General features: G+C 35.2%; 1 protein-coding gene across 1 annotated transcript in view; it reads left to right on the top strand.

The window, feature by feature from the left end:
• Positions 1-14,623, top strand: part of DPP10 (dipeptidyl peptidase like 10) — a 696,759-nt gene that overhangs the window by 284,421 nt on the left and 397,715 nt on the right. The window contains exon 4 of the mRNA XM_077151923.1: positions 12,090-12,184. Coding sequence (XP_077008038.1) covers positions 12,090-12,184 — 95 coding nt within the window. The remainder of the gene's footprint in view (positions 1-12,089; positions 12,185-14,623) is intronic.

Here is a 14,623-nt window from a genome sequence, read left to right as displayed (position 1 = left end):
TCATGCCTTTTCCTTTTAAATCTAGGCAATATTCCTAATTTATTCACTAAATCAGTTTTTCCATTCAATTAAGTCTTATCTTATGGTTCAATCATATACTTATTGGAGTGTAGCAATCAATTTTAGTCTCTAGAGATTTAATTGAAATTTGCAGAACTTGATAAAGGTATGCCATTATGCATTTGAAGAATCATAGCATCTGTTGTTTAGATGTGTGAATTAGTTTGTAAGACAGCAAAATTCCTCAGCGCTAATTCACAATTCTATGCTCAGAGTGTTGCAAATTATACCATCTACATTTCCTGTTTTCTATAGTCTATTTCAAATATTGCCATTTTTCTCTTCTACATCCCCAATTACCCTGTTTCAATTTACTTTACTTTCTGGTATGACTTTTTATGGTAAAAATTCCTGGCATTTGAAGTCCCATTTTATATCCACACTCTGAAATAGGAAACACACGCGCACACACACACACACACACACACACACACACACACACAGTAGAGGTATATGGGGAATTATTAATGACAGGGTATAATATGTCCTCTATAATACATTAAGAAAATAAAAGCTGATATAGACCTTGATATACTTGGTTATCTCAACTGTGAATTTATAAAGCAACACATTGAATTTTACACAATTATTTTTCCTTACTATGATTTCATTGTTAAAATTTTCTATGTATGTATGTGTATATAAAAATTTTTCTATATATATATATATATAACTTTAAAATCATAAAAAAAAATTAGTTACTCTCTTTAATCCCATCTGTCCTTTTCTTCTGTCCTTTGTCATCTTGGTTGTGCTGATATTAACGATGGCTTGGAAATCATTTCTATTGAATAAGAAAATCTGCCTAAGAGGAATATCTGACACTGGGTAGTCAGATATAATGGTCTCATTTAGCCATTCAATTGAAAGGTCAATGTGAAGACATTTGCATATTGATAAGAGGGAAATAACCTTATCAGTGTGATTGGAGAATACACCTGTGTCTTAGTTTGCTGGTTTGCCATGATAAATACCACTGAATGGATTGGTTTAAACAAGCATTTATTGGCTCATGGTTTCAGAAGCCACAAAGTCCAAATTAAAGCATGGCTAAGGTCATGCTTTCATTGAATTCAGTAGTTTCTGATGTTGGCTGCCAGCGGTCCTTGGGATTCCAGTCGTATGGTGATATCCTCTCTTTTTTTCTGCTCTTCCCATTTCTGCTGACTTCAAGCTTTTGTCTGCTCCCTGTGGCTTTCTGTCTATTAAGCCTCCAGTAATTTGGCCAAAGGCCCACCCTGAGTCAGTTTCCTATACCTTTACTAAATAACACGTTGCAAAGGTCATATTTAAAATAGGCTCATATCCATCAGGATTCAAATTAAATTTTAGAAAATGTCTTTGTTGGTTTTCATAATTCAACTTACAACAGCATGTTTGTCAGTGGGATTAGAAATTGGCTCTAGTGCATCAACTGACCTTAAAAAAACCCAGGGAGGGTAGCAAAATAGCTAAGTTATGGATAAGGCAGATATTCAAATAGTGGAATTCAAAGATTTCAATGATGGTCAGTGTTGCAGGATCAACCACAAATTGGATGTTCATTTTGACCTTCTAATTTACAATAGGTTTATTTGACAATTTCAGGCTTGTTTTATTGGTGGTACAGGAATGAAAATTAAAATCTCGGATGTGGAAAAAAGGAGGAGGGTGTTTGGAATTGAAGAAGGATGTCTTTTAGGTGACTAATAGTGAAGGGTCTGAGATTTCAACCATCTGCAAGCTAACAAATATGTGTGTGCTTGTGTGTATTATATGCATGTAGATAGATGTAGATACATAGACAGAGATATATACATACATACATAAATACATACAAAGTTAGGGAAATAGATAGGCAAAAAATATGTGGCCTCTGGGTCAGAGGCAATGACAATTTATTACTCACAGAAACAAACAAATCCCCACACATGATGCGGTGAGGGCCAGATAGTATTTGTACCCGCAATGGGATTTATTACAAGAATGGAACCCCCAAATCAGCAAACTTTTGTTTTGTACTAGACTACTGGTGAGTTACCCATCCCCGGACAAGATATTTGGAGATGCCCAGTTAATCTTATTAGAATGAAAAAAAAAATGGTGACAGTTCATGCTGAACAATAGACAAAGACAAAATTGGAAGGGAGAAGAGTGATTTACATCTGTGTAGCCTCTTAATTTTCTCTCTTTCTTTTGGAGCTCATATGTTACTTCAGATTTACTCTGCCGTCTGCATGTGTCCCCGCAGTGTAGACTTCCAAACCTTTGGTTGGAAATCCAGCCAACATTTACGTTCATTTTATGTAAGATGCTCAGTGAAGAGAAGGCATTTATTTGCTGACATCTTCCCTTTGCCTGCAGACTTCCATACTGGAGCCACTCCAGCAGTGATAGCTGAGTATAGGAGTCTGAAATTGAAGAACATTTTAGTAAAGCCCTGCTGACATCTGTAGGTTGTAACTGGAGAAAGAACTTTTAGAACTGGTACTCATGCTACTGTTATGCAAATTAACCTTAGGGGAGGAAGAGATATTCGAAATTCTAGAACTCAGTTTCACTTTCCTCTTTTTTTTTTTTTTTTTTTTTTTTTTAAAGAGCACTTTCCTCTTATGTGACCTTTTTTTGGAAATAATTTAAAGAATAAAGTGATCATGTGGAAATTACTGCTATTCACATTCTAGCAACAAATCAAAAAAACATCATTTAGTTGAGTGGCAATCAACTGCTCCATTATCTAGCCTGGAAAGAGCTCTTTATCACACAAAGTGCCATTCATAGTTTTGACACTTGCATATGAATTAATGATGACTACTTGCAATTATGAAGCTTTTTTTTTCTGGTTACTTTTTAGGAAAACACATTTATTTTGTTTATCGAACTTCATATTATTTACCAGGAATTCAAATCATTTTGAGTCAAATATATTTCTGCTACCAGGTTGGAAAACCAAAACAAAACTATTTAGACAGTATAGATAATTTGGAAATCCCCAAAACAGGAGCAACAACCACAAGAAGTTTTCTAGTGGCATTGCAGTAATTAGTGATCAACTTAACATTTATAAATGTAGTTAAGTAAAAATGTATTCTATGAAAGAGACAAACTGTTAGTAAATAGTTTAACACAAGAGTTGGCAGACTTTTTCTTTAAAGGATCTAACAGGAAATATTTTAGGCTCTGTGGGCCATATGGTCTCTGTCTCACTGTTCAACTCCTTTGTAGTGTGAAAAGAACTGCAGACAAGATGAAAATGAATAAGCATGGCTGTGTTGTTTTTATAAAAACAGACACCAGTGGGCCAGATTTAGCATGTGCCCATAGTCTCTGGACCCTTGGTCTAGCATATATTTATATATTATAAATTATTTATAAATTATGAATCTATTATAATATTTATATTTTACACATATGTTTTTAAATTTAATGCCAGGACGTTATGAAAGTCTAAATTTAGATTTGCAAGGGTAGTGATAATTGTATTTCTAAGTAAAATCATTAACAGTGAAAAAATAAAATACTAAAAAGACAAACATCGTAAAACAATTTGATCTTGTAGAGACCATAGTATTGATTGAGATCCTGCTATGGGATAATTGCCATATTACAAACTGTAGAAGTGACAAAGTGTTAAATGCTGGATCCCATAAAATACCACCAGAATAACATGGAATGTGATAAAGCACAGGTGGGTTATTGCTTGCTTTATCACATTCAACAAGTAAAGGAGATAACTATCTTGAAATCTTGCTGTGTATGGAAAAGGAAGGACAAAGGAGGGTGGTTTATGAGTCTTTTCGGGATCTTATTTAAGCCAAGTCATTCCATGGGCAGTTTCAACTAGAATTGGGTGAAATTTGTGATGTGGGTTGGATAATTCAGGGAGGTTTTAGAGAGAATTTTGAATAATAAATGGTCATTTAATTGAGCTCCATATTGTTCTGAGAAATGGATATTTACTCTGGTGAGCATTAGTTGAATATTCTATTTTTCAAATAGATTTTCAGGAAGTGCCTGCAAAAAAAATGATGAAGCTATTTGCAACCCCATCTTCCTGGGAAGAGTTTCCTAAAATATTAAAGTCACATTAATGCCGACAGTTGAATAGGAAGCTCGTGTTGATATACATAGTAAGATGGGTGAATGTAGATGGTTTTGCTTCTTTTTTTAAATATAAAAAATCTTTTTAAATATAGCAACAAATAAACATGTACATTCTTACCATATGATCATTCCATTCTTGGTATATAATCAATAACTCACAATAGCATCATATTGTTGCATATTCATCACCATGGTCATTTCTTAGAACATCTGCATCAATTCAGAAAAAGAAATAAAAAGAAAAAGAAAAAAAAATCATACATACCATTCCCCTTACCCCTCCCTCTGATTGACTGTTTGTATTTCCATCTACCCAATATATTTTAGTCTTTGTTTCCACTATTTTTTTCTATACCTCTTACCACTCCCTTTCATTGATAACTAGCATTTCGATCTACTAAATTGATTTTAACATTTGTTCCCATTATTTATTTATTTTTAATCCATATGTTTTACTCATCTGTCCATACTGTAGATAAAAGGAGCATCAGACACAAGGTTTTCACAATCACACAGTCACACTGCGAAAGCTATATCATTATATAATCATCTTCAAGAAACATGGCTACTGGAACACAGCTCTACATTTTCAGGCACTTCCCTCCAGCCCCTCCAATATACCTTAACTAAAAAGGTAATATCTATATAATGCATAAAAATAACCTTCAGGATAACCTCTTGACTGTTTAAAATCTCTCAGCCATTGACACTTTATTTTGGCTCATTTCTCTCTTGCCCCTTTTGGTGGAGAAGTTTTTCTCAATCTCTTGATGGTGAGTCCCAGTTGGTTTTGCTTTTTAAAGGACCAAGAAATAACCCCCTTCCTGAGTTTATCAAATAATTGAAAACCCAAACCAGATGCACCAAAGTGACATAAAATTAGATGGTAAAAAACATTGCAGAGAGGAATTAAATGATTAAATATTAAATGATTGGCATAGATAACCAGTGGCAGGAGTACAGAAGAGGGAGATATTGAGTAAGGGCTTTAGATAGGTTGAGGATTTAGCAATGCTTTGAAAAACACAAAAATGCCAGGCAAGACCTGGAGCATTTGACAGTAAATAGCGTAAGGAAATCTAAATAAGAGTGAATAAAATGCTTGGACTATTGTATAAAACTGATGATCTAGGCTATTCTGTCAGGTATCAGCAAATGGTAAATATGGGCTATGTATTAGAGCCAAGTAGTAAAGAACCTGAGTTCCAGTTTTGAATTTTATATTTTATTATTAGTGAGTTATGTTTTTTTTTTTTTGGAGCATATCAGACCATATGAAGTGGTGTGTAGAATAGGTTGGATGTGTAATGGGAATGAACTACAAGCCTAGAGAACATTTACAAAGCTAAGACAGTTTTCCAGGTAAGAGGATATAAAAAACAAGATAAATATAGAAGATGAAGAGCTAGAGAAGAGGTAATGAACATAAGGATGTGTTTATATGTGGAACTGGGAGTGAGGGTGTAGCCAAATGATAAAAGAGTTTAATTTTAGTATACTAAGTTATATGTATCTAAAAGATATTTATTTATGTGGTCTAGCATAGAATTGGAAATATGAAACTGGTATATGGGAGAAGTCAGGACTTGAGTTGAAACTTGAAGAATTAATCAATAGAAGTCTGAGTAGAAATAATCACTCAAGGAGAGGCTGCTAAATTTAAAAATAATTTAAAAAATAATAAAAATTAAAGCCCCGGACTGAGCTCTGCAGGATACCTTGATTTAGATAGCAATTGGGAAGACAGAACATAAAGAAAATTTTGAAGAAATTTAAGAAGAAAATACCAAGGCAATGCAGTGGATCAAAATAAGAGAAGAGTATTTAAAAAGATCTTGCTCACTGTCTTTTTTGCACACTGCAGTCGAGTGAGGTGGATATTAAACATAGGGGGAGAGACAAGGGAATTGTTTATTGCAGGTAAGTGGCGATATAGGAAGGTTGAGCTTTTAGGAGAATGGGGACTGCAGGTGCATTGCAAGGAGATATGGAGAATATCATGTCTGGCCAACACAGAATAAGGTAGAGCCCCTATCCAAAAGGTTTATTGGGGCTTATTATGAAAGGGAAGGATCAAGAGACAGCCAGATTCACCAGAATAACTGATGAAAGTGCTTATTATTATTTTTGAATATAGAGAAGAACTGTATACACCATAAAAAGTACAAGGAGCTGGTGTAGAGGAAGCAGAAATCTAAGATATGTAAGAGCTCAGGGGATGTTGAGTTTGTTACAAAATAGAGCTTTTCTTTGTAAAGGAGAAAGGTCATCTTTTTTCAGAAGTCTGAGGAAAAAGAAGAGTGTATATGAAAAAAAAAATTGAAGTAAGAGAAAAAGGACTAAGCCATTTCTGATGTCCTAAATTTTCTCAGGTAAATATATAGGAGTGAGACTCTTTAAGGAGTGAGGGAAATTTTGCATAGTTGCTGTGATCTGTATTTTAATCTGTATTTTAAGATGGCCTTGCTGCTTTTCAATTCTCAATACCTCAATATCATAGATTGACCATAGGTTGAATTAATAGATAATACCTTAACTCTGTTAATTTACAAAGTCTTCCAAAATTTATTTATTTATTTGAGCATTTTCTCTGCTAATGATTTCACTTAACTGTTTTTTTGTTTGTTTGTTTTGTTTTTTTGCATGGGTAGGCACTGGGATTGAACTTGGGTCTCTGACATGGCAGGTGTTTTATTTAACTTTTTTGCTTTTAATTTTCTCAGTCTATTCTTTGAATATATAATAAAAAATGAGATGCCACAGAACTTTTACTTTAGATATATCAAAAGTAGTTTTCTAAAATGAACATCATGTTTTGATTAAAATATCTCAAAGAGCTAATTTGCCTATATTTTTTCCATTTCTTGAAAACTCTAAAATACAGTTTAACAGTAATTTATAAGCCATTCCAAATACACACATATGCACACATTTAATTTAATTTTTTTTTTTTTTTTTTTTTTTTTTTGGCATGGGCAGGCTCTGAGAATCGAACCTGGATCTCTGGCATGGCAGGCATGCACACATTTAATTTTGAACAATTAAAGAAAATTATGTCAAAAGCAAATGCACACTTATCAATAACTGTGCCAAAAATCAATTGGGTGAGTTTATATTGATATACATTGAAAGTGTATTTTGTCAATTGTTGTGGTAGTTAGGTTCAGGTGTCAGCTTGGCCAGGTGATGGTGCCTAGTTCTGTTGCTGTGGATTTGAATCATTAGCTTGTGAAACTCACTATGGCTGATTACATCTGCAGTCTCTAAGGGGAGTAGTGCCTTCCTCAATGAGTGATGCTTTTAATTCATGGGAAGCTTAAAAGAGAGAGCTCAATGCAGCACAGCCCAAGTAGCTCAGCATACTCATCTCAGCACTTGGAGCTCAGCCCAGACCTTTGGAGATGCAGAAAGGAATCACTCATGGGAAAGATGTTGGAACCCAGAAGCCGGGAGAGAAGGCCAACATGGATTGTCCTGTGCCTTCCCATGTAAGAGAGAACCTCAGATGAAAGTTAGCTGCCTTTCATCAGAAGAACTACATATTTTTAACTAAATAAGTCCCCTTTTATTAAAAGCCAATCCATCTCTGGTGAGTTGCATTCTGGCAGCTTTGGCAGACTAGAACAACTGTCAACTTCCTGGGAGATGCCCAGAATAACCCGTTCAGCAAAGCTGAGTTTATTATGCACCAGAGTCAAGGAAGACAAAACTGTGACTGATTTTTTAAGTGTTTAGATACAGTGGGAGGGATATCGGTGGTGAATATATATTACTTTTATATCCTTTGGAGTCTGGGCTTGATTAATTAAGACAGGTGTTTCAATGTGAGGATCTCGTTGGGTTGGGCACATTTTATGATACTTGAGGATTGGTGGACACAGAGAAGCAAGCACCTAGGAGTGAATCTTGTCAAGTAAATAGCTGTTTGATGATTGAGCAATTTGCCTCCTTCAGATAAATTAATTTTCTGCAATTCCCCATGGCAGAAAAGAAAGGCAGTGAAGATTTTGTACTAATTTAGCCTTATCTTCATGGACAAGAACTTTCTAGGATAAAAAGTAAAATATGTTGATGCAGGCCAGTTTACTTCTTACTCATAGCTACAGTGGATATAGAGGTGGCCTCTGCCAAGAGCATGTTGAGAACCAAACTGTAAGGTGGCATGCTTTGTAGTCTGCTTTGTGTGGAAGAGGTATAAAATATAAGGTTGCATTTACCCAAGAGATATAGACTATGCGCTCATATTTTTCCTTTTGCTAGCCAAATGATGGGGGTGGGGGAGTATTCAGTAGAAATGACAGCAATAATCATTTAGGGGTACAAAAAGCAGAAGATACATGCTTAGGTCTCAGCGTACGTAGGGAGTAAGTGATTTCTAGCCTACCACAATTTTCATTTAAGAATTGATTGAACTGAATATGTGCTCATGATAATTGACTCCTAATTTTAATGAGCTGAAAAGGCTAAAAGATTATTTAATCAAAGTCCTATATAGACATGCATAATGCTGTGTTTTAAAAATGTTTCTAGTATACCTACCTTCAGCTTTTTTCTGTTCATGTACTTTACTCATTGATTGATTCACTCATATTCCATTAACTAACATTAAACAAACTACAAAATAGAAAGGTCTAAACTGTAGTTCCAGAGAGTCATTTATTATTCTAAAAGAAGGAGTTTCAAAACTTGAAGATTCCACTAGTGATTATAAATCAAATAGTAAATTAGCTTAAAAATAAAAACCAGGAGACCAGATTTTAAAGAATAATGATAAAAAATAATAAAGAGTATTGATGAGGCCATAAAAGTAACACAGAAATTAGATGCTTTTAAAATAATTAATTCATGCAAACATTTTATTAAATATTAGGCTAGAATATTACATGTAAAATGAAAAAAAAAATGTTTCTCCTGCAGATGAAATTCTGAATCTAATAGGGAAAGCTTTAGGAGTACAGATCTAAAAGTTTTTACAAATCTCACATCTTTGTAGATTTTCCCCAAGTTCAAATAATTATTCACCAAAATTGTCTTTACAAATCACTGTTAAATATAGCCTTTATCTTCTAAACCAAGATTGACTTTTTCTACTTTGTTTGTAAGGGAAATAAAAACTAGTTGTGCTTTCTCTGCCTTTTATCAGAACCCGTCACTCTCAGAGTTTTGTCTTACTTAAAGGAGAGATTATGGGGCCATGTGCTACTCGTTCTCCCACTGAAGAATCATCACTGTCCATAATAAAGCTGCTGTCTGTGCTCTTTCTGTCCGTGCCTACACATTCCATCCTTGTTTGGGATTCTGCAGTGTGTGCTTGTCCCCTAGGGAAAGGACCAGTCATGAAGTGGCTTTTGCTGTGTTTATCCTCAGGGTGTCATGGAAGGAGGGAAATCTGTTCCCTCTTACTTTATTGAGAAAATATTATAAGGGTGATTTATTAAGGCATGATAGCTCACTCTTCCTGTATGATGATAATGTTCATCAAAAATCAAGGAGAGGTCCTGAATTGAGAATAGCAAGAAAAATAATAGAGAGAGAATGGGGATTAGTATCCCAGTTTGGGATTGAACTATTATATACAACAAGCATGAATTGAGAGCAGGAAAACAGGAGACCAGAATCAGCTGGCAAGACCAAATGAGCAGCAAAGGTGACAGGTATTGCTAATGAGCTGTGGTCCTAAACATGGCATGAAAAGGACAGTGAAGAAAGGAAAAGTATATAAATCAAAATAAATATGCACTACTTACATTAACCTGTCATTTGCTTTGCATCAACAGAAAGCGCTACAGGTAAAGTTAATGAAAAGAAGAACCTAATATATTTGGAGCCAATTACAAAAGCTCAGAAGGTGATATAGGTGATATAAGATATTATTTTACTTGTCACATTGGCCTGTTTTTCACTCCATACATTTAACCTCAAATAGTAACTTGGAAATTCTTTCTTTTTTTCTTTCCATAATTTCTTAAAATGCTGTTCTAGTTTGCTAGCTGCTGGAATGTAACACACCAGAGACGGATTGGCTTTTAATAAAAGGGGATTTATTTCATCAGTTCTTCAGAGGAAAGGCAGCTAACTTTCATCTGAGGTTCTTTCCTATGTGGGAAGGCACAGAACAATCTCTGCTGGCCTTCTCTCCAGGCCTCTGGGTTCTAACAACTTTCCCCAGGGTGATTCCTTTCTATATCTCCAAAGGCCGGGGCTGAGCTCCGAGTGCTGAGATGAGGTATGTCGAGCTGTTTGGGCTGTGCTACGTTGAGTCTCTCATTTAGGCACCAGCCAATTAAATCAAACATCATTCATTGCAGAAGGCATGCCTCCTAGCTGACTGCAGATATAATCAACAACAGATGAGGTTCACATGCCATTGGCTCATGTTCCCAGCAATAGAACTAAGCACCTTCACCCAGCCAAGTTGACACTGGAATGTACCACAAATGCCATTTGTCTTTCCCCACCCCTCAGGTCACAGTTTCAACCTGTCATTGTTCCCAAGTAAGATCAAGAAGAAGTATTGCCCCTCTGTGTTCCAGCCTACCAGCCATCCTTCACTCTAATAGGAGGGTGTTATTGGATTCTCAAGTCTTCTGAATGAAGTGCCAAGGAAAGACAGACCGCACTTTTACTAGTGTTGATTAATTGTTTCCCCTCATATAACACACAGGTGATACTGTTTATAATATGGTATAATTAAGAAAGAGGTTAGAAAATCATGCTGTTACTAATGTCATTTGTAGACATTTCCACATATATTATTGCAGTTGGTCTCTCCACCATGCAGCATTTTTTATTTCAGTATCCAGATGAAGACATTCAGGCCCTGAGAGATTATAAGTTGTATAAATTCATCATCTGTAAATAGTGGACCCACTCCTTTGAATATCGCCTTTCTTCAAGCATAGGTAGAGGATTAGGGAAATGTAATGTCATGGAGGAGATTATGATTGTTTTAAAGTGGAAGGAGGTTATTATAAAAAAAAGGAAAACTTCAAAACTGATTGTAATTAACCATCTTCCTCTTTACATAATTCTGGCAATCTTTTTATTGCAGCACCATCTGTTCAGTTTTTGTTTGTTTTTTGGGAAGTGTATGAGCTGGGAATCAACAAACCTGGGTCTCCCGCATGGCAGCAAAAATTCTAACACCCCCAATTCTGGCTATCAATTCCATGTGTCCTCTCTGACAATTTTCCCTCAAGTTGATATTTTCAGTCAGAGATTTTTAAGATGATTTAATTTCCTGATGTATGTGACTGGATTTAACTCCAAAATAAAGAAAATCAACAGTTTTCCGGATGCATTGCAGTCATTAACACTGGAGGTACCATTTGCTTAGCGTTGACAAAGTGGATGCAATAATAGACTAACAGCCTCAGTGATTTTGATCTGGTATCATACAAGCCACATAAAATATCAGAAACAAAATTTTCTGCTCAATTGAGATGTGGTTGAACAGGGTCTGAGTTGGGGGAAAAGGACTGGATATGTAGATAAGTCTGGGTGAGGGTGGTTCAATTTGAGAAGCCTTAGAATTGTTCAGAATGAAGGTTACCTGGCAGCCCTCGTTATGAGATAAAACACTAGATCACTCATCAGTGATTGCTTACTTTGGAAACCGGAGGCACTTCTCTTTGTTCCTTCTTTGTCACCTCAGAATAGGAAACGGACTGCTCATATTTTAATTTATTTTCGTTTGTTAACTCGGGAATCTGAGTGGCCCTCCCGCTAACCCTGTTTCCATTGAACAATAGACCATGTGTTATCCTGCCTTCTGGATCATTCAAGAAGATTAATGGGAGCAAAGCTCTAAAATCTGCTTAGGTTATTAAAGGCTAACAATGATTGTTCGAACGTGTCTGTTTGTTATGCACATTTTTTTCCTGTGTATAGTTATTATATTAAGTAGTCAATGTATTCGTCAAATTTTAATGTCTTTGTTGTTGCAGATACAGATGTGGTGTATAAAAGCGAGAATGGACATGTCGTTAAGCTGAATATAGAAACAAATGCAACCACATTATTGCTGGAAAACACAACTTTTGTAAGTAATGAATAATTAATTACTTTGTGCACTTCAATATTGTTTGGAATGCTCTCTAGGTTTATATAACTTGCTATTCCTCAGCTCCAGCATTGCAAAGCATTTCAGATGAAAAGTTAAGGCTGGATCAGTAGATCTATTGATATAAAACACCTGTGTGAGCCATCTGCTTCATTTTCTCATTTCCCCTTTATAATCAGTGAGTAGATGTTTCCAGGAATAATACTGTCTTAGAATGAATTTTTCTTCTGATATTATCTGCATATGATTGATTATAAAAATGCCAAGATAAAAAAAAAAAAAGAAAGCTTAGCCTAGCCCAAGTTATCATTAATATTTTTTTTCCTCTTAACATTTCAATTTTTCTGATTTCTAGTTCTGTTGTTTTCTGGATCAGGTAGAAGGCAGGCTTTCTAAAACTTGCCTTCTGCTATTGATGTAATTTACTTTTAGTGATTTAGGATTCTTTCATTACCATTTTTCTTCTCAGAATCAGATGATTAGCCCGGCAATGTTTAAATGTATGAACATTTGTACTGCTATTACAAAAAGTGGTGGGTTGAATTGTGGACCCCACTTTGGACATGTTCTTGGTCTCAGTCCACATTCTTTTGGGTGTGGACTCGTAAGTAAACTCTCTTCAAGATGTTACTTCAAATAAGATCTGGCCTAATTGAATCAGGTGGGGCTTTAATCCAGAATACTGGAGTCCTTTATAAACAGAGTGAGAGTCAGATGGAGAAAGAAGACACAGAAGGAGCCAAAAAAACCCAAGACATCAGTGGAACCTGTAAGAGAAAGGAGAAGATACTGAGACACTGTCATATGCATTTCCACGCGCACAAAAGCCAAGGAAATCCACCCAGCCAGAAGATACTGACCCTGAGAGGAAGCAGGCCTTCTAGCCTCTGAAACCATGAACCAATAAATTCCTCTTGTTTAAGCCAAATAGCGCACAGTTATTTACTCATTTTTTATGTAATCAAAGGTCCAATATATTGCCTGAAGCTGATGAAACATAATACAATGCCTTAGAATGGCTACCACATAAATTAAAACAATGAGCCAAATAATTAGCTAAATTTTTTACTTACTCTTAATTATACTTTGAAATAGATATTTTAACTTCATGTTTATTATAGGGTGGCCCTGTGAAAGAGATGGATTGGGAACCTTTTGTTGTTTAGTGTTTTTTTTTTTTTTTAAGTTATGAATAAAATTGTCATTGAAATCAAGAAATGGGTATATATGCATAGATCCATTAGGCTAAACTCTAACAACCAGCTGATGTACTTTGGCCATTAAGAGAAAATAATGACATTTTTAAGCTGAGTTAAATCACAGCTATTTAAGAAACAGCTATGTGGATGTAGCCCTTTATAGCAAATTGGGCATGCTGAGGAAATGTAAGGCATATTACTTAATTTCTAAGAATATGAATTTCCTTTGGGGAGAAAATACTAACCCCCATGAACAAGTTTAATAAACAGTATCGACCAGTAGTTATCTGTTAATGGGATGTTCTACTGAGATACAAGAGAAAAGGCTGGGAATCACTAAGAGATGCTGAAATCAATGGAAGAGAAGCCCTTGATAGGAGGGTAACTGGGGTCAGAAAGCAGGAATTGGTAGAGTTGGGAAGGTATGCTAATGAACAGCTGATTAAAGTAACTGTAGATTGATTTTTGACAAAATAAACTTGGGCAGCAAAAATAAATGCATTTTAAAATGTCCTGTTCCCTTTACCAAAAACTAAAATTTTCTGATGGGGAGTTAAGAGCCACTGAGGTCTATTTCTATTCTCCCCTATGTTGACCATGATTCTTAATTACTATGAGTCAGATTTAGCAAATATTCCAATTTGCTGCTCTTCTAAGATTTATAAGCACTCTAAAGACACATTTCTCATCACACAGCTTAGTAAGAAATTTAGAGGTCATAGAAGGTTCAGAATTCAGGAAGGGATAAAGGAGTGGAGGGTGGAATATATTTGCACCCAATTTAACCCAAGAACTGCGAACAAAAGTATAAATCACCGCTTCCTGACAATTTCAGAGGCACTCAATAATTTTCTCTCAATTCCAAACTAACATTTATTATATGCAGTTGTGTTTTTATAAGTTACATAAGGCTCAAGTCTAGATTTACTCTCTCCCCCAGAAAAATCTCTTAACACATAGGAATTTTAACCGCCCTGTAGTATGTTCATTGAACAATTATCAGCATTTCAATTATGATCATAAAAATGAAGTTGGATCACTATGCACAAATTTGCAATAGAAATGTGCCATGTTAACTGAGAATTCATAAACATAGCATTGATAAAAATGTGATAACAGAATGACCTGTTATTTAAATATTATGTTCATAAAAGATTTCTTTTTTTTTCTTTATTAGAAAAGTTGTGGGTTACAGAACAATCATGCATAAAAGATAGGA

This window comes from Tamandua tetradactyla, chromosome 3 (genome assembly GCF_023851605.1).
Source record: "Tamandua tetradactyla isolate mTamTet1 chromosome 3, mTamTet1.pri, whole genome shotgun sequence".
Taxonomy (NCBI): domain Eukaryota; kingdom Metazoa; phylum Chordata; class Mammalia; order Pilosa; family Myrmecophagidae; genus Tamandua; species Tamandua tetradactyla.
Note: the sequence above shows the minus strand (reverse complement) of the source record. Positions and strands in the feature narration are given on the sequence as shown.